Raw genomic sequence first — 27,930 nt, forward strand, 5'->3', positions numbered from 1 at the left:
TGGTCTTTAAGTCTGACGTCATTAGCCGTGTCTGGGCCGAAATTCTGCTGCAAGTCCCTCAGTCAAATGATCACTGCGGCATTACTAAGAGTTGAAAAACTGTCTAAAGTCTTTCATCTTTAATAAAATGATCAGCGTTCTGCTCTATCGGGTGTAACAATTAAGTTTAACATCCAGGCACCAATAAAAACAGAATTTATAATATTTAACGGAGTTGGAAGTTAGCAGGGAGTTAGCTCGCTAGCTTCCATTTAAATATAATATACCATGTTCTGACTGAGGGATTTATGAAACAAATTAAAACGTACAGCTCTGCTATCACTTCCAACAAAAACAAAGACAGGAAACTAAACAGCAGTGACGTTTGTAGGGTTACTGAAATTTAGTTAGCTGGTATATAATGATATGCTACATGATCGATAGCGCGACAAAGCTATGTTAGCATTATATAAACAGTAAAGCTGTAGGACGAACGCTAACGAACGGAGTACTTTTTTTCAAACGTGAGGGTTCCTAATGGTTAGGGGCAAATACAATCGCATGGCAGGATGCTGTAAACAGACCAAACGTCAGTCAGGAGAACCACCGAGATAATCCATCCAAAACACGAGGTTAGTCATTAATATACTGCAGCATGGGCTGGGCTGTAGTTACATTGTAAGGGTTTGAAAACTGAGCTTTAAAGTGATTAGCAGTAATAAAAACCGAGAGAAGCCTGAATGTGATCACTGACTGTTTTTAGGGGCTTGTTGAGATTAAATAGAACAAGATACAAAGCATTAAAACATGTTAAAAACACAACAGCCTTATTAAATTCAGACTACTTTGGGCCCGGAAGCAGGATTCATCACGTCATCACTTAAAGAAAGGATAGAATTGGTTTGGTTTGTCCCCAGTATACCCTTTTTCCTTTTTCTGACCACTACTCATGCTAGGGCCTTCATCTGAGTCAGAACTTTCTCCAAGACCCAGGTTAGATTGACCACTTTTTCATTTCAGTAATTATCTATCGCTATTACTCGCAGCATTGTCTCACTTCTTCTGTTTTACTGCAAGTTGGCAACCCATTTAATTAGAGCAGGTAGTTGTACTGCCCTCTAGAGCAAGAGAATGTAATTGCTCTAACCGTTACTCATGCCGTTCACTTAGAGTACTAATTAGGTGGAACCAGATAATCTTCCGCGGCACACCTGATCATTTCTCACAGCACACCTATGTGCCACGGCACAGTGGTTGGGAAAACTATTACATTTTGGTGTAAATTTAAAACTATTAAAAGCACTATTGAGTCACAAAGCATCAAACACTGTACGAAGGTGCAGAAAAGTCAAAATGTAATGTCTCCTTATGAGGACACAGGGTCTCAAGAGTTTGAAATAGAAGTCAACAAACCAGTGAGTCGCAGTGGCTATGTCCATCTGTTATATACAGTCTATGGTCTGGTAAACCAAACAGGAGCATCTAGCAGCTAAAGTGACGGTTCTTTATATGAGGCGTGGTAACAAGCAAACAAAAATGAGACAAATGACTCCAGATTAAGGGTGTAAGATGTGACGTTTTATCCTATACTGGTAACCTGCCAAGGGTGTACCGACCTGTAACCCTTCAAATCCATTATGGATTTTGATTTTAACCTGAAGACTGCCACATTTGCCATCTGCTCCAGATGACAGGTAATGATGGGATGTAGTAAAGTAAGTAAAGTAAAATTTTATTTATATAGCACCTTTCAAGATAAAATCACAAAGTGCTTTAAAAAGGCAGAAAACAGACATTAAAATCTCAAACAAAACAAAATCTACCAAAAGCGAGTTTAAACAGATACATTTTTAACTGCTTTTTAAAAGACATGACTGAGTCCACAGATCTCAAACTCAAAGGGAGCGAGTTCCAGAGTCTGGAAGCCACTGATAAAAAAGCTCTGTCACCTTTTGTTTTTAACCTTGTAAATAGTAAATGGTAAATGGCCTGTATTTGTATAGCGCTTTTCTAGTCCCTAAGGACCCCAAAGCGCTTTACACAACCAGTCAGCCACCCATTCACACACACATGCACACACTGGTGATGGCAAGCTACATTGTAGCCACAGCCACCCTGGGGCGCACTGACAGAGGCGAGGCTGCCGGACACTGGCGCTGGACAACCAGCAACCCCTGGTCACAAGACCTCAGGGACCTGCTGGGGTGATAAGGAAGAAGAAGATCACTTATGTAAGTTGGAGCTACACCATGCAGGGCCTTATAAGTCATGATTATGATCTTAAAGTGGACCCTGAACTTGACAGGGAGCCAATGCAGTTGAATCAGCAGGGGAGTGGCATGGGAGTATTTGTGATGCTTTATCAGAAGCCTAGCAGCAGCATTTTGAACACCCTGCAGTCGTTCCAGGGAGGCATTACTTAAGCAAGTAAACAAGGAATTACAATAGTCTAAGCGAGATGAAACAAAAACATGAATAATCCTTTCCAATTTGGAACATGACACAATGGGACTCAGCTTAGCGATATTTCTTAAATGGTAAAAACAAGAGCGAACCAAAGATTTAACGTGTGTGTCCAGCGTCAGAGCTGGATCAAATGTAACACCAAGGTTCCTAAAGGAGGATTTAATATAAGAAGCAAGAGGGCTTAGATTTTTAACCACGAGGGGAACAAATTTCTCAGCAGCAAAGACAATGATTTCCGTTTTATCAGCATTTAGTTGAAGGTAATTACCAGCCATCCAATCTCTAACGGAATCTAAGCAGGACTGCAAGATTTGGAGCTTAGAAACATCAGGTGGCCTAAAAGAGATATATAGCTGAATATCATCTGCATAACAATGATATGAAATATCAGAGAAAGAGCGAAGAAGTTGCAGAAGAGGAAGTAAATACAGTAGTTATTCTCAGTAGTTATATGTGCTCATCTGTTTCTCAACTTTATCAGTTCATAATTTATATAATGTGTTTATCTTCAATACAGAATTACTTTAAAAAAAATACCAATTTTCAGGGCAATCACTGAAAACTAATTTTGAATCATAAAAACTCTTAGAAGTCAGCTGACTGCTAAGTGCCAGTTAATGAGCCCTTTTGTCATTTTCTGGGCTCGTTTCCTTTGGGGGCTCGGGTTAGCATACGAAACACATGACATGCTTCATTTCAGGTCGTTTAGTTTGTGTGTTTGTGAGAATTGGACCGGGGATACTGCCAATGAACACGACTCAAGTCCAGAAGCAAACAAAAAGAAGATAAACTCGCACACGTGCACACAACCCACTGAACTTTGACATTGAAAAGACAGGAAATAGGCTGTTATCTATACACGCACACACAGACACACAAACACACAACATTTATCTCTCAGTCACAACACATGCTTTAGGTTTGCAACTTGAGAGAGTGTGGCCCTTGACCTTTCCCCCAGTTAGCTAACAAAAAAGTGTAAATAGTCAGCAACAGCACATAATATGAGCATGAGGCTGGTCTTTACATGTAGTGGACCACATGTTTCCACAGACATCAAAACAAAACCAAAAGATGTTCCCTAATTATGATATCCCCTGCTTTGCTATCTATGGAAAGTCCCACAAGTCAAGTTAATACCCCAGATATGACCATTTGACCTTTTCCTTCTTCTTGTATTCTACCCTCATTATCTATCACATAAATCACCTCTTTCTTTCCAGCTCTACTTTCTTTGACAGTCAGACAGAAAATTATTATATTTGTATCAAACCAGCAGAAATCTTAATTTATTACAAACATTCATGGATCATAAATAAAACCCTTTCACGTCAGCACCAGCTGATGCTGTCTGATCCCCTTCTCCTCCCCCGCCTCTTTGTGGTGATCAAAATTAATTTTCCTAGTAGCAAAACAAGTAGGAGGATAGCTGCTTCTATAATTAAACATGATGTTCATCTGAATATAGGTGCTTTGTGAGTTTACAACTTGAGGGCAAGTTAAAAAGCTCTGAACTTTAGGGCTAGGATCAGTAGGGTTGTGAAGATAAAGGTGAGTGGAAAGCAAATAAAATGTATCAGAGAGTGGCCCTCACAAGTATAGAAGCATAATCATGTTTCAAAGCAATTTTTGATCATGTTGTTTGCTGTAAAAATCACTAAGAGAGGGAAACAACTGGGTATTAAACCAAGAGAATACAGTAATTGATTGAATTTAACAGACTCTCTTAGGTACTGTTCTCCAATAGTTTTAAGGTAGACACTCATTAGGGTTTATTTATGTTGCCTGGTCATATAAGGTGTGGCTATTAAATAACAAGTATAGCCAAGTACTACTGTGATTATTTTATAACCACACATTGTATTAAGCCATTAAAATGAGCTCCATCTCCATCCAACTACATCGTTAAAATACTTACTTAATGTTTCTACATCTGTTATGAAAATCCAGAAATCCAGTACGTGATAATGTCATTTTGAAAACAGCTATGACAGAGCTCTTTATTCTTTCTTTCCTTTCTTTATTTTTTTTTTTAAACATTGTTGATGACTCAAAGTCCTTTAACCTTTTAAGCCTCCATTTGCCATCTGGACGGAGGAGAACAAGCGTGTCAGTGATATAATATCATTTGACTCTCAGCATTCCTCACTATAACCACATGGTCTAACAGAGTGTCTCATATCAGTGACTCAGCCAGCTGGCCCCTCCAGCTCTGCAGGGGGGCATCCGAGGTCAATAGTCCTATAGAAACATCTAAACATGTAAAGTGCTGATTGGTTTTGTGTTCACTGTAAAGACATGTTTTCTGCAAAATTTGAGTCCATATCTTAGTAGAATAAATGTTAAAGAACAGTCACTCATTTACACTCAACTAAACGACCTATTCCTAAAACAGGGACTATACTTTCCACATCTGCGAGTCCGCACTGGTCCCAATGACGCAAATTTTGTCATCAGATGCTTAGCGCGAGAGTTATTCTTGTGACCACACTTAAGTCTTAATCTAGGCTTAAGTCTGCCAAAGTGCTGTTCCTGCCTTAACCTAACCAGAGGCATGGTGTGACCTCCTATTGGGTCCTGGGGAATTTAATTGCTGTTTATTTAAGATTTCATTTAATTCAGGAGTAATTGCAGTAATAATTGATAATTAATTGATTTAATTCATGTGTCTAATGCTACAATCTCACAAACAGTGGTTTGAGACCAAGCAGAGTTATTGCAATCGTATGCAATCGTGTTGCCTTTAAAACGGTTGCCTTGAAGACAGGGACCAAGTCTATAACCGCTTGCAATCATTTACAGTGTGTCAAGTTGATGATAAAATGGTCATCAGTCTGCTATCAGTTTGCAACTGAATGGGGACAAGTTGGCAATTACGTGCAATCTGTTTGTGATGATTTCATGAGTAACTCTGCCAAACAGGTGACAATCACAAACCTGTTGCTGTTGACTTATGCAGAAATTCACATCATCTACTTACATTCAGAGTCCAACAGCTGACATAGGCACTTGGCTCCTTTGCTTTTATGTAGGACTATAACCAGAATACAACCATTTAGCAACGAGCTGAGTCGAATCCCCTATTGGAAAGATGCATTGCAGATGATTTGGAGTCGTTGATGCAGACTCACAAGAGCTGATATTTTAATATCCACAAAAACTACAAAAATTAGACCCAATTTACAGTTAGTAACAATATAAGAAGAAAAGGTAACCCGTTAAAGCATGCAAAGACACATTCTGACCATAGCTCAAGGTGCTGGTCTGTACCTATGTTTTTAAGTGTGTGTGTGTGCGAATCCAAAAATAAGTGTTTCTCCTCTGAGGGCAGTCACACTATAAGATTGTTGCACAAGAGGTAGGTGTGTTTTTCTTAGTATTAAAGGATCATCTGGAATGCTACATACCTTTGAAGAAGTGTGCAGCAGATGTGTGAGTGTGTGTGTGTGTGTGTGTGTGTTTGTGTGTGTGTCAGATGGATATGGGAGTGCATCACATGCCAGGAGTGTGTGCACCATCGGTGCGTTCTGACAAATTACACGCTGTCATGGCAACATAACAAACACACAAATAAACAGAAATGTTCTTATTGTCTCCAAAGTGTTTTCTCTGCAGTGAAGTTCAGAGATGGAGAGTGTGAATGACAAGCACGCAGCAGCGAGTTACCAAATTTTTTCATAACAAAGGTTAACTCTGTTGGACTAGAACCAAGAAGATCTCCTATAAAAATTACATAAGATTTATGTGAGGTTCACATGACCATATAGTGCAGCTTTCCACGTTACAGAAGAAAGAATTTGCACCGTAGCTCGGTTCAGACAAGCAGCAACTGCTTTACGCATAAATTAGAGGTAACATATGGCATCTCATTTATTCATTATTTTCCAAACAGCGGGAGGGATTTTTAAAAAAATCAGTCAGATTTTCTCCAAGTAAAGTCAAGCAGATTGGAAAAAGCGAAGCCAATTCCAAATTTTTAGGCTCTGATCCAAGAAGAATCAACAACAGGGCGAAAGGAATCATCAATTCCAGACAAGTTTTCATTTTGAGTGTTACGATTTTGGTTTGACTGATGAAACGTGTCCCGCGCATACAGGAGGAACTGTTCCTCTTCAAGCATGGATGGAAAGGCAATAGAGGCTAAAAAGATAACATTAAAATAGTGTGCCACCAGGTTGTGTGTTTGAGGATTAACACACACGCACTCAAACACACATGATTTGCATGATGGTGACATTCATTTGTCTCCAGGCGGGTCCACACGCTGTGGAAACACATTTATGTCTTTAAATGCACGTAAACGCACATACACACTAAATCATACACATGTACCTCACACAATGCCGTGTTAAAAGAACCTTGATAACAGTAACGTCCACCATGATTTGTTGAGTTCCAAAAGTATACTACTCATTGTTAAGAGTTTGCTTGAAGTTGCTATTACAAGAAAGGCATGTTTGGAAAGTTGTCAGCCTGATGTCAGCGAGTCTTTGTGTTCACAGCGATGGCAGCAATAGCTGGAATTCCTTGTCCATCTCTGCACTGTTTAACCTGTCATAAAAAGAGCTTTGCAGTTATATATATGCACTCGCTGAACCAGGGAATCGCAAATACCTTTTGTTTTTCTTGGTAGATTATACCATTTTAAATTGCTTTTTGAGTTGCCAACACCTTCAAAGAGGTTAGGGGTAAAGAGCAAGTTGGACAAAGACTCTTTATGGTGAAATTGTTTGCTCTTATGGGAGCAGGCTTAAGACCTTTGGAGGAATGCTGTCTGTAAAAATCGTGCCACGCCACTGCTGCAGCAGCAGCACATCAGTCATTTGAAAGGGAAATGCTCCATGAAACAATGTTCATGTGACAGACTTAAACATTTCTCAGAAAAAAAATATACCTCCATTTCCTTTAAACTTGAAATTTGCAAATAGTTCTCACACCAGTGCTACTGTAGGACATTCTGCAGTCATGACCAAGAGGTTATTTTAAGCTGCAAACATGCAAAATCTTCTCTTGCGTATGCGTGAAAGACTGAGCTGCAGCCATAAATTCTTAGGGACATGACTCTACCGATGCTCAGCACCTGCTGAATTATCTCTAGAAAAAATCTGAATTTAAAAACTAAACTGGAGGACATCTTGCAATCAGATCTGAATAGTGCACTATATTTAGTACCACAGCTGTCGGGTTCAGATCTTCCTGGGGCCTTTCTGTATGGAGCTCTCCCTACACACTGTCTGATTTCCCCCCACAAATGAACCAGTCCAAGAGAATGGGGGTTGTTGTGCCTTGCTAGTGCTGTGTTAGGTACCCATCTTGCAGTTAATGTTGATTTGTCTTCTCGACATCCATGTAGTGAATCTCCTTTTCCACCACATCCCGAAGGTGCTCTATTATACTGAAACTGTGGAAACCACTTTGAGATGATTGGATATTGTGACATGGTGGGTTATCCTGCTGCACCAGAAGATACTGTGGGTGTGGATGGGTGCATGGATGGATGCAACAACACTCAGTTAAGCTGTGACCTTGAAACTATGCTCATTTGGTACTAAGGGGCTGAAAGTCTGGTGAGGTCTTCTGCTGCTGTAGACCATCTGCTTCAAGCTTTATCGTTTTATGCATTCAGAGGTGCTCTTCTGTATTCCTTGATCATAATGAGTTATTTGAGTTACTGTTGCCTTCCTATGAGTTTCAAGCAGTCTGGCCATTATCCTATATTTTCTCTTTTTCGGACAGTTCTCAGTAAACCCTATAGATCTCTGTGTGGGAAAAATCCCAGTAGACCACATTCAAAGTCACTTAAATTTGTTTCCTTCATTCATTCGAATCCTTTGTTTGAACTTCAGCAGGTTGACGTGACCATGTCTGCAGGCATGTACTTAATACAGAATCACTTGGTCCTTCCAGTCCCCTTTTTTCCACCCATCTTCCAGTTCGCCCTTCATTTTGAGCTACTACACATATGTGAAGTTTCTTGAGTCTGTTTTGCACAGCTGCAACAGTGTCAACAGTCCATCAGTGTCAGAGTATGCAAGGAAGACACTATGCACAATACAAGACTAATTGCATCTCCTGTTGATATAGTAACGGTCAATACTGGGGCATTTAAAGAGGCAGGTCACCCTTTTTTTTACTCACCAATACCACTAAAGTTTTGAGTTTATAAAATAAATCTTAATAATTAAAGAGTAGTCCAAAATTGTCATCTCTACATTGTTGCTCCTTACAAAATACATAATTTAGATTTAGACTAAAAAAATCTGTCCCAATTCCCAAAGGTAATGTGCAAGGTAGAAGTATGTACAGTAAATGTGTGGGGCATATGCACTTTTCATATATAAAAACTTTTCATATATAAAACTATTTGTAATGGTAGTTATAGTGTTAACCATTGGTGTGCACTGACTATACTGGCAGTAGAATACACAATCCCCTCATTGAGATTTACGACCTTTCTTAATCTGAGAATGGAAGAACTAAAATGTGGCCCTGGTATCGAAAGAAAAACTAGCATCTTGAAATTCCAACGACATGAATGCACAGAGAACAAAAACAGTGTTTCATCTAGCAGTGAAAACCTTCAATCACGTACTGCTCCTGATATTATACAACTATTGAGCAATGCAATATTTTCCTCCAAAATCCACACTGTGCTTGCATGTGTGCAGTTTATGCTCGTGCGCACTTGGCACATTGTAGGCACGAGTACAAAAACCATTAAACGATCAAAAACAGCACCAAACATCAGACTTATGAGTCATATAAGCCTTAGAGTAGAGTGACTATATTGTGGTTACACAACGCGTCCTAACTGTGGTTGTGGTTTTGAGCAATTATAATTCATTGACCCAAGCAAGTAATTTTCCACAATTTGATTTTGACTTAAAACCACACCAGACTGCTTGTATCCAAAACAAACATGGGGAGAGGACTACGGGAAAGGCTCACTAATACATTTCTGCGTGATTGCGTACAATACCGTATATTGTTAAAGTTGCCTCGGGGCCTAAGGTGTGATGTGAACAGGTGTAATGAAAAGAAAACTCCTAACGTGAATAGGTGACACTTGAAGAGTATGTTTTTTCTCTTCACTTATTCTGAAGAGATGGTTTTTTCCGCAGATGTTTGGTCTTTAAATCCCCCTCAGGCCTGCAAGCTTTCATGCCATGTGTGACATCGCAGGACATTCCTCACCGCAACTTCCTGGATTTAATGACCCGGCCTTCATCGCTGTCCGCAACACACACTTCCTTCCTCTGTGCATGCGTGTATGTTGGTATTCCTACTTCCTGAGTTCCACGAATGCCGCTGTTATGCACTGAAACTGCATCCCATTACATGACACATTTAAAGAGACAGGCAGTCAGATAGAGACGGTGCTGAAAATTAAATATATGCATAAAAAACAAAACATAACTGAAACACAGGGAGTGCTTTCTGTTAATCTCACAGCATTTTGAAAATGTTACTTCTTGTCTGGTCATTTTAAAAGTCTTACTTGAGGTGAATCATGTGGCCGCGTGTGTTGACTGACGCACACATGACTGAGTTAACTAATAAACATGTTTTGGTAGAATTCAATTAACATCAGTGATAACAGTTTATCTTTTTCAGCTCTATTTACGATATGCAGTAAATATTTGCATATCATGCATTATCAGTATTCCCAATTTAATAGAGCGCATGCTCAATCCTGAGCCCCTGTGTGAGGGAATGGGCTTGAATATTACTCGCTGCAGCACCAGCACAGCATAGATACAGACCATTCTCTTAATGAGAATGGTAGAAAAAAGAATATTTAGAAAGCACGTTCAGCCTTCACTTTGCCCTAAATATGTCTTGTTTTTACGGCAAGAACTGCACACATACCACGCCTCTCTCCATCACAAGTAGGTCTCTACGAAGTTTTAAGGAAACATAAACACAAACCAGAATGTCATTAACATTAAAGCTCATCTGGCTCACGATCCATCACATACTACAAGTTACTGTAATGTGTGATGTAACAAGAGAAAGTAATATGTTTTCTTGTCATTGGTTGGCTGTATTGCATAAACTAATGACAATTAAATTCTACCGAGAAGCAAATGTCAAATGTAAGTATTTGAGTCCTTTGCCGAAATGAGCTAAAAATGAGCCGTGTCTGAATGAAAAAGATGCCATCACTTTACGAGCTGTTTAAACCCAGTAATATAACTTATTCTGTGTCTGAAAAGGATTTTATGGAGAGATTGCTTACACTTTGTGGCACTATAATATTAAAACTGTGTAAAGGTCTTTCATTAGTCATAAAGGGACAGCATAACAGACAATAAATACCTTGTAAGAAACTATAAGCAGAGTTAAGTATTGGACATATGTCTAAATGAGCACTTTTTACACAATAATATCAATGTAGTCATGAAAGTACAGCAAGCTGTTGACTAGAGCAATCATAACTGTACCAGAATAACAGTGTGAAGTGTGAAGAGAGAGAAAATGCACTGACTAGACAGGAAGATCACCATGGACAAAACCAAAATACACCCAGTTTTTTCATTATAACATTTTAGAACATGCTATATTTAAGTTTAGTTATATTTTCAAACATCTCTCATCAGCAGATCCCTTCTTGGGTTAATCGCTAGTCCCACATCCTGTCCTAATTAATATGAGTCTTTCTCTTAATTTTCATGTATTTACCTTTAACCCTGTTTTCACTCTGTGTACAACCAGCTGCTCTACTCTACTAATATTCAGGACTTGGGCTTAGACATTTTAAGTAATCAACAAGGGTCATTGTTGAACCTCTTTTGCTTCAACACCTTTTCAGTGCTAACATGCAAAATACCAAGTCCATACCTAGTCGTGCTATTGACGCATTGTGTTTTTCCTCTGGTTTCCAACCTGACTGGCAGTAAACACCATTGGGTTTCTTTTAAGTTAGCGAGTTAATTATAACCCTGTCAACATTTTACTCAAGATGTGACAAGTGGAAATCTACTGAAGCTGAACGTTATACAGTTGGTGCTTGCAACCTAATACCTGCTCAACCAGTCAAACATGACTTAACACGTGGCACAGTCACGGTCTCTTTGGTTCTGTGTATATACATAGCACTTAAACCCGCACTTGACTTTATTTTCTATCCGGATGTTTGATGAGCTAAAAACACAAGTTAGGCATGTGTGTAAGGAAAAGCAACAATGGCTAATTACTACGTGGAAGTATAAGATTATGATGAAAAACTTCCTTATTTGACATTGCCAAGATTCAACAGGCACAGTGTGTCTAAGTCATGTATTACACGATGTAGGCAATATGAAAGAAAACTTGCAGGAGCAGTTACAAATGCCCCAGGACTGTGTGGATACATTGGTTTATTATGAATTTATTGAGTTTCTTTAACTCTACAACACCCATTTTACACACATTAAGCGAAAGAATGGATTTCCTGTTGCAGCTAAGTCATTAAGGTGCACTTCAGCACAATAACTTTTGATACATCTGTGAAGGTTCTCAGTCATCCAGATCATTGTAGTCTAAGGAGCTTGGAAAGCAAAGCGTCTGGACTTCTTTAAGTTGCTTGAAGACGTTTCACCTCTCGTCCAAAAAACCTCTTCAGTTCTAGGGTCAAATGGTGGAGAGTCCCAGATTTAAGCCCTGTGGGACTATCCCCCCGAGAGGGCCAAATGGACCCTCACATGAAATCACATGATAGGGTGATTGTGACCTACACCCATTTTCACACCTGGGCTCGTGTGATTAGGTAGAGGATCATTAGGGGGTCCATGTTCCTCTTGGGGGGACACTCCCACAGGGATTAAATCTGGGACTCTCCACCATTTGACCCTAGAACTGAAGAGGTTTTTCAGATGAGAGGTGAAACATCTTCAAGCAACTTAAAGAAGTCAAGAAACTTTTGATACCAGTCCAGCCACAGTGGAGAACAACTTTTACAGAGTTTATGTGCAATCATTATCAGCCTAAAAGAAAGTCTAGCTATCTCATTACAAAAAGGGTTTGTATCGCAGTTGCAATGTGGGAATGATCATCATACATTTAAGAACTCTCTGAAAGCTTTCTCAATAAGCACTTGTATAATTTCCCATAACCACAAGAATGTGATGTCCCACTGCCACTCCTGGAAATGAATATTATATAAACATAATTTTGCTCTTTCACTGCCAAACTTTTGACTTGACTTGACTTGCAAACACACTTGAAGCATAATACACAAAGTGACTAGTTTTCATTCAATTTTATAACGTCTTTGGCAAGCCAAGATATAAAGTGCTTTGCTCTTGGAAAGACTACAATACTGACAATGTTGTGTGTCCGCCCAGTCCTTATTACAATACTGGAGAGTTTTTATTGAATTATAAATGGGGTAGAGGGTTTCACTGATTGGCATTGCTGTAACACAACAAAAAGAACAGGACTCTGTTTTACCTATTAAATGTTTCATGCACAGTAAGACAACATACTTTCTATTGTCTCCTTCGGTTTGAATATCCCGCCCCCTAATAAAAAGCGAACAAAGAAATCTCACAGTTTTATTCCTTGGAATGTGTTATACATTTTTTTAAACTGTAGCCCTTTTTTTTAAACTCTCTCTCTCTCTCTCTCTCTCTCTCTCTCTCTCTCTGTGTGTGTGTGTGTGCGCGTTGCTTGTTCAGGAATATCCTTCAAAACCAACTACTGAAACTTTGACCTCTTCTCTGAAAGCAAACATCCATAACTTCTTGAACACAGCCATAAATCCTCTTCTCTCTCTCTCTCTCTCTCTCTCTCTCTCTCTCTCACACACACACACACACACACACACACACACACACACACACACACACACACCATCAGACATATGCACATGCACACATAAGTGACCAAACACCAGGGAATTTATCTGGGAATTTATTTAGGTCCTCTAAGGATCATAAATGTGATATATATGTTTGTTCAGAGTAAACTTATGTGGAGAAAAAAAACAATAAATATCCTAGGAAATCTAATGTGTGTGGTTATGAGCATTTTTTTTTATATATAAAACAAATAGGAGCACAGCAATGTGCTTGTTAAAACAGTTTAGAGTGGAAGCAAATGCCTACATTGTATGCTTTAAAGGAGCATAAAATTAACATGTGTATAACTAATTTGTTAACAGTAAAACCTAAAGTCTACAGCTTTAAAACATTTAAATGTGGAATATTTTTGGGAAAACTACATAACTGCTTAATAAAAAACATAGTTTTCCCAGCGGTAAGAGAATATCAGAACAGTTTGTGTGCAAACAAAAATGGGTTGCATTGACTCGTGGCTTTACACAGACAACAGTTATTAAGTGGGTGCCTTTGTTTCACACTTAGCATGATCTCATAGGGCTGAGCTCAACAATAGTCCCATGAGCACGACATACACCAAGGGGCATCAGTGACAGAGCCTGGATGAGGTAAGACTGACCCTCGCCTGCCGCCTGCACTTTCGTTCTTTCCCTGAATCACTGCTTTCCTGCCCCCAGTTTTTTTGTTTAAGCACAGATAATTATATGACCTCACAACAATGTACTGCATTACAAACTAAAACAAGAGTTGTTTAAACAGAGCTTGAAGTGGTCCTAATATCCTATCAAATCACCATATTTGTGTACAATTGAAAAATCAACCAAACATAAACAAATCTAAACAAAAAAATGAAGTCACCTCCTGTCCTCAGAACCATTTCCCATGTAAACTAGCTCAGCAGTCCCCGAACTTTTTTGTACCATGGACCGGTTTAATGTCAGACAATATTTTCACAGACCGGATCGCGGATAAATACAACAAAATAAAATGATACGACCAAGATAAAAACGGTGGTATTTTGTAAATATAACAATAAACGCAAATTCACTGTGTAATAGTGTAACGTTATTTGCAGCGTCCTCCTGAAATGCGACAACAACATTGAGAGTAACATCCTCCTCTTTGCCCCTTAATGCTCTCTGGTCACTATGGTAACGTGTAAATATTTCTTTCAAAATAAGACACAGAACTACAACACGGGAAAAGACCCAGGGAAACCGAGTTAATGATAAAAACCCTGAAAACTATACATGTCACACCCGAACCTCAACTCTCGTGGCCCGGTACCAAATGACTCATGGACCGGCACCAGTCCGTGGCCCGGGGGTTTGAGACCGCTGGACTAGCTAATCCAGGTATATTGTTGACTATGTAACTATTCAAAGATGCAGAGCAACATCAGAACTTATTTGCTTTGATTCACTTAATAACCTTAACTCTACATGTATGCTGTCTTTGACCTCTATGCTTGGCAAAAGTAGCTCACCCTTTAGAAACTAACTACTACAGTATGTCCACCAATAAGTGGCAGCTCTGTCTGTCTGTCATTTGCTGCTGGGTACATAGCACTCTACAGTGTTCCACTGGGGCAAGCAAGATGAGCAGTGCTTGTCCATTGAAATCTAGACATGACTTAAAAATACAATGAAAGTGATCTCTCATCTTCATTCTTAATGAGTTTTCTGTTCTGTAAGCTTCTTTTGTTGCCTGTTTGTTACATCCTCTAGATTACAGCTACCTTGTGGCAACAATTGGCTCTGATCTCTGGAAGCAGGATTAACTTTGCTTGCCTTGGATTCCACTGAAACCTGTAGAACAGGTCGATTTTCATGTTTGTCTCCCATTAAACATTATTGTCCTGCTGTGTCCAGCTGAAGAAAACAGGCAAGTTGAACAGGTGCAAACTCAACCAGCATTTTCAGATTATCATGTATAAGAAATCACTGGGTTGACTGAGTGTAAGTTTATCCATCAATTTTGTTAATACAACATCTTTCTTTTTCATTGATATTTTTAATTGCCCTATGATGGTTAACAATTTTACACAGTGCTCAAGCCTTTTAACTCAGCTTCAACTATTTTTGTGAGTTTCTTAAAAGATGTTTTGTTTTGTTTTCTTAATGTATGGTTTACAATTGACTGACAAGATTCCCAATTCGGTCCCTGGAGGAGACACAAATTCCTTTGGCGTTAAATCAATTGTATGAACTGCGGTGTCCTCTTGTAAATAACAGAGCAGGCAAAATAAACTTTTGTACTATAGATTCAAAAGAATCTTTCATATCTATACTGTGCAGTTATAGAATTCCATGGGTTCATTGTTTCTGTCAAAAAAAGGTCACGCTTTGAATATCCAAGATATTTATCAAGTCACATTTCCAAGGACGCTGCAAAATGAGCTAATTCTAACAAAGAAAAACAAACAAGCCCAAAAAAATTGCCAATTTCATATTTGAAGATGTGGTAGTGCCAATGCTAGGTGAGCAATGAGAAAACGAATAACAATAAAGTTGCAGGATTTATAATCTAAAAGGTAGGTTAGAAGACAACTAAGCCCTAATATAGCTGAAGAGGAGGAGGTGAAGTATAGAGTTATTAAACGTCTGATCTATCCTCGATTGAAATGTTTATTAAGAGTCACTTTAGAGTTGTATTTTTCCATTGTTTTGATTCAAATAAGTGCAGACAAAGAACCCTAACTCACCGGGACTCTTAACTCTGCACACACCTCTGACAGTAGCACGTATGAACACAAACAAACTGGCAGCCATACAAGCTTGACCAGAAACATTCAGGGCTGGGTGTTTTTCCCACACAAACTTTGTCCAGTCCAGTGACCTACTACTCATGCTGGAGGAAAGGAAAACACAGATAAAGAGAGGTCTGTATTTACCTCTACTTCAACCCTCAATTAACATAAACACACACATGCTCACACAGACACATGCGCCGCCCTGGCCAGCAGCCCGGCACACAGCCACGCATTTCATCAACAAAGATGAAATCAGATTCTCTATGTGTGTTTGCATGGCCCGAATTACTTTTTCTTTTTCTCTACATGCCAAGCTGCATCGCCCTTCGGTCCTACTTCTTGCTTTCTCATGTGTTTTCTATCACTTCCCTCTCTTAAAGAAATAGCTCAGCCTTTTGGGGAAATATGTTTATTCAAAATCTTCTGCAAGAGTTAGATGAAAGGTTCTGGTTCACTGTGCACCAATAAACACAAAGGCTTTGTTCATCACAATCCCTACCACATGCAGCCTCTTAAGTATTGCATATGTTGTTTTTATGCCTATTTTTACGTTAATGCTTTTTCACAGATCTGTGCATATGTGGGTATCTCTATATTTATGTGGCAACAATTTGAGCACAGCACACATCGTGCAGGCTGCAGGCAGCTCAAACTGTAGTTGAATATAGTTGTAAATGCTCCAGAGAAGCAATACATAATTCCTCGAAAATGTTTTTATGAGAAGGGTGTGTACACAGAGCCTGTGAGAAGATTGGCGTACGTTATAAGCCTGGTGTTCATCTCTGATTTATGTTCATCTCTGTGTGTGCATGCATGACTTAAGTGTTGTGAGTTACTGTCCCTGCAGGGAACCCTCGGCATTAGGGGGGGGGGGGGGGGGGGGGGGGGTTCCTGCTTTTTCTTGGCAACTATGACTGGAACAAGTGGATGAAGAACAAAAGTCTGTCAACAAAACTCTTGGCCTTAAAGCTCCTATTAATGATTTATTTCTCATGTAAAAATCTGCTCAAATTTTTAAAGATGTTTGTTGGTTACTTTGACATGTCTTCATGAAATATGTCAAAACAGACGAGTCCTAATATACAAAGACTTTAAATCCCACTGAAGTGGAAGTAAAACGGTGGACTTGTGTGTGTCATGAGAATACTTGTGCCGTACATCTGCCTTTTTTCAGTGTGACACTATAATTGTGGGTTTAGGGAATAGTACAAAACAGGAGACAGACCAACTGGTCCTTGTGTGATAATTTAATTGTTTATATGCGGTAGGATCTAAAGTTTCATCTGGTATCACTCATCTTGGCCTTTTTTTTTAAAACACATACTCTCTTTAACACTTTTGAGAGAACCTTTTGTCACACACACACACACACACACACACACACGAACTCATACACACATGCATGCTCACACACAAAAATTGGGCATGGCTCCTTTTAGAACTGTTTTAGATTCAAACTGAGTTAGCTGTCATTTCCCCTGCAAAATGAAAAGAAAACACAGTATCCCCCCTGGACAGAGAAGAGAGGAAGAACAAGAATAGAGAGAAATGAAAGGAGGAATAGAGTAACAAGGAAAAATGGAAGAAAAAGATGAGGGAAAGACAGAAAAGGATGGTGGTAAATCACACAGACAAGGACAAGTATGATGTATTTTCTAATTCAAATAATATTTTCAGTGGTAGACAATCAAAGCAGATATGCAGATAATGGGCCCATATCCTGCTTTCAGGTTGTTTCTCTTTCTTATAGTGTTTTATATAGCAAAGTCACAAAGACTAATGTCAACGCCAAAGGTATTACTCTCACGAACAAAAAACACGGCTGCTGAACTGTTTGCAATGCCATTTTATAAACAGCTTATTTGCATCACTTTTTCCTGCATATGAGAAATTGGTGAGACACAAAGAGGGCTTGGCTTCCAAAGCAGAAGTACTAGGACTATAATAAAAAGTGGTTAAAATTTACTCAAGCTTATAATATACTTTTTGTATTTTAAGTGTCTTAATAACAGTCTTTGTCTTAACTAAAGTACAACCCGCAAATCGGGTTGGCTTGCTGTGTAAACTAAAGCGTTGGTCTATGAGAGCTGCAAATCATTGCATTCTTTTTTCTTCATATTTGTCATGAAACGCTGTGTGGCAGGCAGGAGATGAGGACTCAAAGTGCAGGACTCACAGACTTAGGGGATGAACTCAAAATCACAGCTTTATTTGCTGCTCACAGAAAAACGAGCATGCAAAGTAAACTAAGCTAAACTGGGAAACAAAGAACTAAAACTCACAGGGAGATCCACACAGCAAGAGGGATGACACAACACTGACTCAGAGAAACACAGGGTTTAAATACACTGGGAAGTAACGAGGGGAATGAGACACAGAAGGAGAGCACAGCTGGGAGAAATCAGAAGTGACGAGACAAGGAAGCAAAGTAGGATACACTCACATGAGACACAGACCTTCAAAGTAAAACAGGAATTAGTACAGACGCAAACTAGACTAGGGGAGACCGAGCAACTAAGAAACACAGACAACACCAACAACAAAGAGACACAGAGGGCAGCTACTAAATACTCAGAGAACTAAACAGAATACAAGAAAACCGAACTAAGACACTACACTAAAGAATAAGCTGGGACAACAAAGAGAACTAAGAACATAATACAAAAAACTCAGAGGCACAAGAAACTCAAAACACTGGGTCACTGACCCAGGACCGTGACAATATTTTCACAGTGTCTCAACTTATTGGAATCGGGGCTTATACAATACGAGTGATTACATGTTTAGTTACCCCTGAAGGCTACCAACTAAGTAAGACATTTGCATAATACAGCTGCTTCACTGTTTTGTGCCCAGGCCATGCTGCTAATCTAGTCTCAGCCAAATGTGGCAAGAGCAACACCTGGTATCTGAGGAACTGAAGACCAATTAGATTAATTTATTTTCTGATTTTCCGACACTAGTTTGAAACCCATAACCAAGGATTCAGTGTGTACTATTATTACTGTTAAACTACAGTGAAATGTAAAGTTGGTCTGTTGGATTTCTTCATATCCTCTATCAAGGTCAATCCATCCATCCATCCATTCATCTTCTTAACCACTTATCCAATTCTGGTCCATGCAGGAGGGGGAGCAGCTGGAGTCTTTCCCAGCTGTCATATTTCAAGAAGAGGGGTAACCCTGGACACGTCAACAACAATTCACATCCGCATTCACACCTGCAGCTAATTTAGAATAACCAGTTAACAAGAATGCCTTTGGACTGTGGGAAGCAGGAGTACCCAGAGTGAACCCACACAAGCACTGGGAGAACCTCCACACAGAAGAACATACAAATGCAATCTAGATCTGCATCAAAATTGAATTAGTTCTCTTTTTGTCCAAGTTCCATTTCTGCCAAATTTAATAAAAATTTGGCTTAATAGTTGTTGCACAATCGTGCTGACAGATAGACAAACAGCACTGGAAGCTCTGCTTAGCCGCAAGTTTTTTCCTTGACCTTGGAGAAGGAATATATCCTTGTAACAGAAGCAATTTTGGAAATGGTCCTGCATGAAAACACTGAATAAACCATTGGCTTCTACAGGAGTCTCTTTTTGTACTGGGTTTGATCTTGTTCTGGTAAAGTAAATAAACAATGAGTTATTTTTCCCTGTTATCGTAGGATATCATTTGACTGCTTTAGCAGCTGAACAAATGTCCTCACATGGTTGACTCAATGACTGCAAGGAGCCCAGGTCCTGTGGCTACAAAACAAGCTCAAATCATCACCCCTCAAATCATCACACCATGCTGACAGGTGGTAAGAGTTGTTTCTGCTGATATGCTGAGTTTGTAATGCTGTGCATTATGGCCAAGAATACTGTAACTGAGGTCTTGTGATTTGCTCAGATGCAGCTTTGCAAAGTCCTGTCTTTTTAAGAGAGGAGAGGCATTCCCTTGGTAACCCTTTAAAACAAGCCATACTTGATCAGTTTTTTCTAATTGTTTGGTCACGAACTTTAACAATTATCATGCTAAGTAAGATTTGTAAAGTCTGAGATCTTATTTTAAAAATGTTCTGAGCTTTGCATAGTCTGACACCCAAACCAGCAAACTACCAAAACTTGTATGGAGACGGCCATGTTTGAACCCAGACACAAATTAGTATTTTTCACCTCTAGTTCCCTTATTTTAAAGAGAGTTTTTAAATTGGGTTTTTGGTTAGATGTCTGTAATTAACAAACACTTTCACATTCACATTTAATTCTACAGTTTTATAACTAAATTTTGAATTTTTTATGTCTCCCAAAAAAGGTCTCTGATAATAAGTAGCAAGAGATAAGAGAGGCCTGGATATTCAAGGTTATGACGACAAAAACAATGATTGCGTGTCATCTCTGAAACTGGTGGTATAGTTCATTTATAGACTAACCTTCATCTCTGACAATGCCATTTAAACTTCAAAAAATGTGGTTTATAAAAATTATCTTGCTAAAAAATGTCCTAATCTGTTATCTATTGCAACTGACAAATCGTTGCTGATGCACCATGCAACAAGCTTTTTAAAAACAAGTCACTTTGGACAAAGTTGTCACATATTCTGTGCTGTACCATATAATTACAAGCTACTCACACTCTATTGTACATATCTGGTAAATTACACAACTCTTTCTACTTGCACACATATACAATGGAAAAGAATGTGACCCACAGTTTGGTTACACCTATTATACAACACGAGTCATTAAACAACAACAGTCATTCCATTTCAGTTAAAGATGAGGCTCGGCCGGGCGTCAGATGAAGGTTCCCAGAATTACAGAGACATGCATGCACTCTCATACTTCACACCTACACTCAGAATGTAGCATTTGCCATGTAGGGGCCAAGAGGTGGTTACACGCACAATCACAGACATGCACACAGACTTGTGTTTCCATAACTTTAGAGGCCATTATACTGATTTACATTTCTAATCAACTGTGTACTCGTAGTATTTAACCTAGCTTTAAAAAGCAAGAACCCAACTATGATGGGTTCTTGCTTTTTGAGCCCATAAGGAAGACACTTGTGCAAATAAATGTAGATCTCCCCAAAGAGTTGTTGTTGTGATTTGGCACTATATAAATAAAATTGAACTGATGTAATGCATAGTTCAAGAAACAAGAAAGACAAAGCATAAACATGCAAAAAACAAAGTTTTGTGATATAGTCCTTGTTATATAGACACTACAGTAATGTACATTCTGCATATTTTGTTTTGAAGAAGCCAGACTTTCCTGGAATTTTTAATCTGGTCTTAAGCCATAGCTCTCATCTTTTTTATATATATATTTGCTGCTTTTCCACGCGTTTTCAGTGCAGTTCTTGGACCTGACCATTGTCAGATGAATGATTTTGTGTTTACTGAACCAGTGTAACAGAAAACCTAATGAAGCAACTTATCTAACAAAGAACTTTATCTTCAGGAACTTTGTTAATAGCCTGTCACAATTCTTTTTCTTTAGTTGAATCTAAAAGTCTCAAGATAACACAGTCTGACAGGTGTAAAACAGTATTTATGAGCCAACAAGGAGTTTTCCCAAAGAGTTATGGTCTAGGACTTAAGCAAACTAGTCAAGTGGAGGACAAAAGAAGAGGTTACAGGCCTAAAAAAAACTATCTACAGCAGATGAACTGTATCTGAAAGTCATGTCCTTAAGAAATAGGGAAAAAAATCCAGCAAAGACCTGACACAGGACTTGAGAGATGCATCTGACCCTTCAGATGATTCATCTACTGTTCACCACAGCCTCAGAAAAGGTCTCAGTGGAAGGGTGGTTGCCAAGAGGCCATTCTTAAGGAAAAGAAACAGGGTTTTTCTTACAAAACCTGGACTGAATGCAGAAGAATATGGTCAGAATTCAATTCACCACGCAATATCATGGAAAGTATCTGATATGATAATGATAATGACCCCAAGCACACTGCCAGGGCAGTAAAGTCGCACCTGGCCAGAAGAACACACAAGGGAATGCTATGAGCCATGTTAATAATGTTGCGCCTGGACCTCGACATTGTGTAAGCAGTGTCCAGTGTTGGGAAGGTTACTTTTAAAATGTATTCCATTACAGATTACAGAATACATGCCCTAAAATGTATTCTGTAACGTATTCCGTTACGTTACTCAATGAGAGTAACGTATTCTGAATACTTTGGATTACTTAAGATATTATCATGCATTTTACAACTACATGAATGTACTATTGCTGTGTGATTTATTACTATTACTGAAGGTCCGCGGCTCCGAACTGTAGTAAAGGGACCTCTGACTAATACGGTTTGTGTCGGGCTCGTAGCCAAAAAATAGCTTTACTTTGTTGTCTGGGTCAACTCTGCTTGCGAGAGACAGAGAGAGGTGTTGAAAGGCTGCTCCAACGGAACTTATTGTTTTGGAGGAAAACACGAACAGTCAAGTCTTAATAGCATACTTACAACTGGGCTCGTCAGGCACTCTTCTTGGCTGCAGTGGTTATTATTATATTTACATGCTTCCAGCTCCCGTTTTTGCTCGATGACAGCTCGTACTTTTCCTTTTTCTCCCTCCCTCGCTCACAGACACATAACTAGTATGGCAGTCCATTCTCCCTGCAGCACGGACTACACTGCCCATGAGGCTACATTCTTTAGAGCCTGTAGCATTCTGCCTATTAGCTTAGCACAACAACAACAACAAAAAGGCGCTCTCTCACCCAGGAAACACGCAGAGCGAGAGCGGCACCCTGTAACCATGGCAACCGCAACGCTGCCGCCTGGAACTACAGACCGTAGCTGTCAAACAAAACCCAAACAGTCCTGACCCGCGACAATATGAAGCAGGAAAGTACCGCTGTGTAATCCATTTATTTCAACAAAGTAACTGTATTCTAAATACCACCTTTTTAAACGGTACCTGTAATGGAATAGAGTTACTTATATTTTGTATTTTAAATACGTAACGGCGGTACATGTATTCCGTTACTCCCCAACACTGGCAGTGTCAGATCATCTCGGCAGAGAATGGAACAAAAGGAAGCCAACGTCCAAAAAAGACCTTTGAATGATGTTCAAGAAGTCTGGAGAATTACTTCTGAAGACTACTTCAAGAAATCAAAGGAAGCTTGCCTAGAAGAGGCAAGGCTGAGTTGAAGAATAAAGGCGATCATACCAAATATTGACTTTCAAGCTAGTTGTAAAACCTCTTTTGCCTTCGATAATGTATTTTTTGTACGTTTGCACGTTTTAATAAACTGTCTACTAGGGTGACTCAAGAATTTTTCATAGTACTATATAAGACACATGCAGACCTCCCTTATTATATTTAATCTTTGGTAAACTAATATGTATATCACTACTATTTTCTGTGATTGGCGTGCAAGACTTGCTCTGAAGTGGCATTTCTTTCCTGACATCTACCAAAGTCAGTTGATGGCCAGCTCAGGCTTGCTCACATGATTTTACACTTCTCTGAAATAATTCTTATGCCTGTGTTTCAATTTTCACTTTTTGCGTTATGTCCTCACACTAAGATATTGATGCCATTTCTATGTCTGTATCAACACTATGGAAGCTGAATGTCACCACTGAATAAGCTAGAAATCCTTGAAAAAGCATGGAAGGTTTAATCTATGTGTAAAATTTAGCAATGTTGGTAACCAAGGAGATTCATGGTGTTGGAAGAACAGCAACATTTTAAGTGTTTACACCAAATTCTAGTCTTTAATGTCTGCTTTAAGGTTATTTTCACTTTATTGATTTCTCCAAGTAATCTTAAGAACTTGTTCACAATCAAACACTAAAAATAAGAGGGTTTTTCTAATCATTAAACTTACCGTGACCATCCTCCTCGAACAGTGTGGTCATTCTCTTTCTTTGAAACATGAGTGCCAAGCTTGGAGAGGCCGTGTGATTCCTCCTAATTCTGTATTGGCGCTCCACACCCTCTTGCTGTGCTCTATACATAGAGAGTGACTTAGAGGTGTAAAGCTTTCACACCATGGAAATAGATTCATCATGACAGGCTCACAGAGACACTGAATGAAAGCCTCATAGATTTAATTTCAGAAAATAATATGCTTCTCTTTGGGGAAGCTCTCACTCTGAAGCTATGCTACTGCATTATATCAGGATATTGTGACGATGTCATGAACTCAAAGACCAAGAAATCCTTCTGGGTAATAATTCTGTATTAACAGTCCTGTTTTATTCCACAGTAGCATATATGAATCTAAATCTCAACCAAAAAGATCCCAGCAATTCCTCAGCTCTACTACCTTATTGTGGATAACATTATGGAGGCCTGGAGCCTATTCTAGGGGCAGGGATAGGTCAGTAGGTAGAGTGGTTGCCCCATGATCGGAAGGTCAGGGGTTTGAATCCACTGAACGGCTACCCTGAGCAAGGTACCGTCCCTACTCACTGCTCCCCTGCTTAGTGGCTGCCCACTGCTTCACTGAGTGAATGGGTCAAATGCAGAGAAAAACAAGTAATTTCCCCATGGGGATCAATAAAGTATACATTATTATTATTCTAGATGACACTGAGCAGGAGATGAGGTAAAGCCTGGACAGGGAACTACATGGACGACCACCTACTGCCTATATCAAGCTCAATTTATAGCTATTTTTTTAATTACATGAGAAAGATATTCTGAGTGTGTCTTGAGACAAACTCAGATGATGGTAAGATGTTTGCTCCGTGAACACTAAAAGCACTGTGTGTATATCTGACAACCCTTATTTGCCAACATTTTTCATTATTCAATTCAATGATGCAATTTTTTGCTCTTGTCGCTGCTGATGACTGCAACTCCCTGAGCCTGGTTTCGCTGGTTATTTTCCCCTGTTAAAAGAGAGCTTTTCCTTCCCACAGTCACAACGTGCTTGCAGAGAAAATTTAATCTGATTGTTGGGGTGTTTACTAGAATACTGTAAAGTATAAAGTACCTTGATGCAAGTGTTTTGATTTTAAACTGGCTGTTGGCACAACACAACAAATACATATGACATGCATAATAGCATTAGCATTAGTCATATACATACAGATCACAAGTTTGAGCTGGCATAACATACAGGATGCATATTGTGCTGAAAGAGTGAGTTCTTAAACACACGCTTCCTTAAACACGCATCCATGTGCACGCACATGCTTTGGTAAACTTGTTTCTGCTTTACTGAAGATCCCACATTTCCCTCCTTGTGTCTGTCGTCATATAATTATGCCACTATGGTTCAAAGGAATAGTTCCGGGGAGGACTTGACATCTGCAGATATAAATATATTATAGTGATATTATTATCACTGGAGTCACTAGTGGCAGAATGTGGCCAAATGGTACTGTACAGGTTCTCAGCTTATCCAAACAAGTCTTTTTCTTCTCTCTCTTCAAGCCTTCCTGTCTTATTAGTTGCTGCTAATATATTCACATTCATTCATATTTATAACCCGTGCTACAGATATGCTGAATACCATTTCAATAAACTGTAACATTGTTCTCTGTTTAACTGTTATCAGATTACGACTTATCAAAACAGAACTGGTGAAAAGTCAAAGAGTGTGCTATGAATCTCAGTTTTATGAATAAACAGTACAAGCATTCATGCTACATTTGGATGTGGTTAGCAGGCAGATAACCTATGAGATAGAATGAAGTTATTGCTAATGTGATAACAGTAGGGGGTCACCGAAAAGGACATTTACTGTCTGCATTAAAAAAGCATGCATTTGCAAAAATGTATGTACAAAAAAAGCAAACAGCACTTTATTTCAGATCCAGAATTCTGCTTATCTCATTGATAATTTTACACACATCATTTACATACCAAAATGATGTATATACAATAAATTTATATGTAATATGGACATTTACATATGCTGATGAACTAAGCGAATACCCTGTCTTCCACATCTATCACTGTCTCACGCACACAAACACACACAGCTTGTCTTAAGTAATCCCACTTTGTTCACTGGAGACTGTGTAGCTAAAAATACTGTTCCAGTAACTGATAGCTCTGCTGGTTGATATACAGGAACCCTGTTACCTCTATTACAGACCAGCAGAAGACACCAGGAACAGTTATGTAAATATCTATAACTTCTGTGAAATTGAGTCAGATGATTATTTGAAAAAAAAAAGAGGCTTCAATCTTTTTGAATAAAATCCAAAATATTTGTGAATAAACTAAATGTACCTTAAATTCGTGTGTAAAGTATGGGAATATCAAAAAATAAATGCAACCTCTAAAAACTCCAATTATACTACGACCCCTTTTCTATCTCTATATTCGTGCATACCTGTTTCTTTGACCCACAGCTACTTTAAAAGGTATTATTAACCTTTGCACCCAGGCCCTAATTGATATTTGATGGATGCTGTAGTTGTGTCTTAGTCTTGGAATCGAGTACAGGCACTTAACCTAACCAAGAGAACCACAGGGCAGCCTTTTGATCCTCAGCTCTCACACAGGCAGAACATACCACAGCTTTGTGGTAAAGCCAAGATAGAAGCAATGATTCAGAGTAACAAACTCTCAGGACTAAGAAAAAAGTCAGATTAAAGAGTGAGGGAAATAGGAACTAAGGAAGAGGGTGAAATAAAAGGAAGGCAGATAGGAAGGCAATGCTTTTGCTTAATAAAATAAGCAATTCATCTATAGTTATTTATAAGTTTTTCTGCCTTTTTAAGTATACTAACTTGAAGGGGGCCGCTGGCTGGCATGGTGGATCTCAGCGATGTCAGGTCGATGTCTCGGCCCTGCTCTCCTCTCTCGGTCTTTCCCATTCCCTGCATAATGAGGCCCGTTGAGGAGCAAGCAGCTAAACACAGTACACCCTTGAATGCTACCCTCACAGCAGTGAAAATACTAATGCAAGAGTGGCAGTGGTCGTTGTGAAGTGAAATCACCCTGGACGCCAGGCACAAGGCAAGCCCAGGGTGGACAACAGAGGGACAAACAAACAGCTTATTCAGCCTACCCTGGTCTCTCTCCCTGTGCCTGACTCTCGCTTTGCACTCTTTCAGTTTCCCACTGTCTTTTTTTTGCCAGTATTCTCTCCTTTAATCTATTAAAAATTCTAAAAGGCTCGAAAACAAATACATATTTTGTGTGTCTATTTGTGCCTGTTTGCACAACAAACGCATTGCTGTATTTCTGTCAAATTAACTGAGGTCAGGTGTGCTCCCATTAAAGCACTGAGGCTTCATTGTTGGGAGTTTGCAGCTTTTTAAATTCAAGGAGCCCAGGCTCTGTGAAACTATGCTCCATACTATATTATGTGGACACAGGCCATATAATTTCAACATGCAGTTATCTCAAAAACTGGACACGTTATACCAAAACTATCTGCATGGCTGCAGACTACTATTGATGAGTGAAATGCTTTGCTACTCTCAAGGTTAACTTTGTAACATTTTCTTACCACTTAAAAAATATTAGGCTTTCCACAACTGTATTGGTTGCCTCTAACAGCCTGTGTATTGATTTTCATTCAGCCTATTTTACCACATAACATCAGAGTCCCTTTACATAATTCACCTCCTCTCCCCACCTACAACACTAAAAGTAAGAAACATAAACAACGACTTATAATGTCTTGACAAAAATGATAAAGTGAGTCTACTAATTAGTGACGCCAGTAAAGAAATACAAGAAAATTACATTACAAACTCCACATAGTTAATAATTATGTGACGAGGTAATACCTTGCTGGTGACAATGTTAGCAAAAAAATAAGCTAAGTTTAGCCAGCTAGCTGCTATGTTAGCTAACAGGTGATTGACCGTAGTTGACTTAAAATCCTCCTGTGTCATTTATTGACATTGACAGTGATTTTTTTTTTTGTTGGTTAACTGTGAAGCTTTAAAAGCGGCTTTACGTTACAATAAATGACAAGTCTAATGACAACCCTAA

At 39.1% G+C, this 27,930-nt stretch overlaps 1 protein-coding gene across 9 annotated transcripts in view; it reads right to left on the reverse strand.

Annotated features, from left to right (window-relative positions):
- LOC102800025 (ninjurin-2-like) overlaps positions 1 to 26,914 on the reverse strand; it is a 38,199-nt gene extending 11,285 nt beyond the window's left edge. For all 9 annotated transcript variants that reach the window (XM_087830529.1, XM_035908457.2, XM_035908475.2 and 6 more), the window contains exon 1: positions 26,715 to 26,914. In XM_087830529.1, coding sequence (XP_087686655.1) covers positions 26,715 to 26,810 — 96 coding nt within the window. In that variant the 5' untranslated portion in view covers positions 26,811 to 26,914. The remainder of the gene's footprint in view (positions 1 to 26,714) is intronic.
- Between the last annotated feature and the right edge of the window lie 1,016 nt (positions 26,915 to 27,930).

This window comes from Neolamprologus brichardi, chromosome 17, assembly GCF_056152115.1.
Source record: "Neolamprologus brichardi isolate AB-2024 chromosome 17, ASM5615211v1, whole genome shotgun sequence".
Taxonomy (NCBI): Eukaryota; Metazoa; Chordata; class Actinopteri; order Cichliformes; family Cichlidae; genus Neolamprologus; species Neolamprologus brichardi.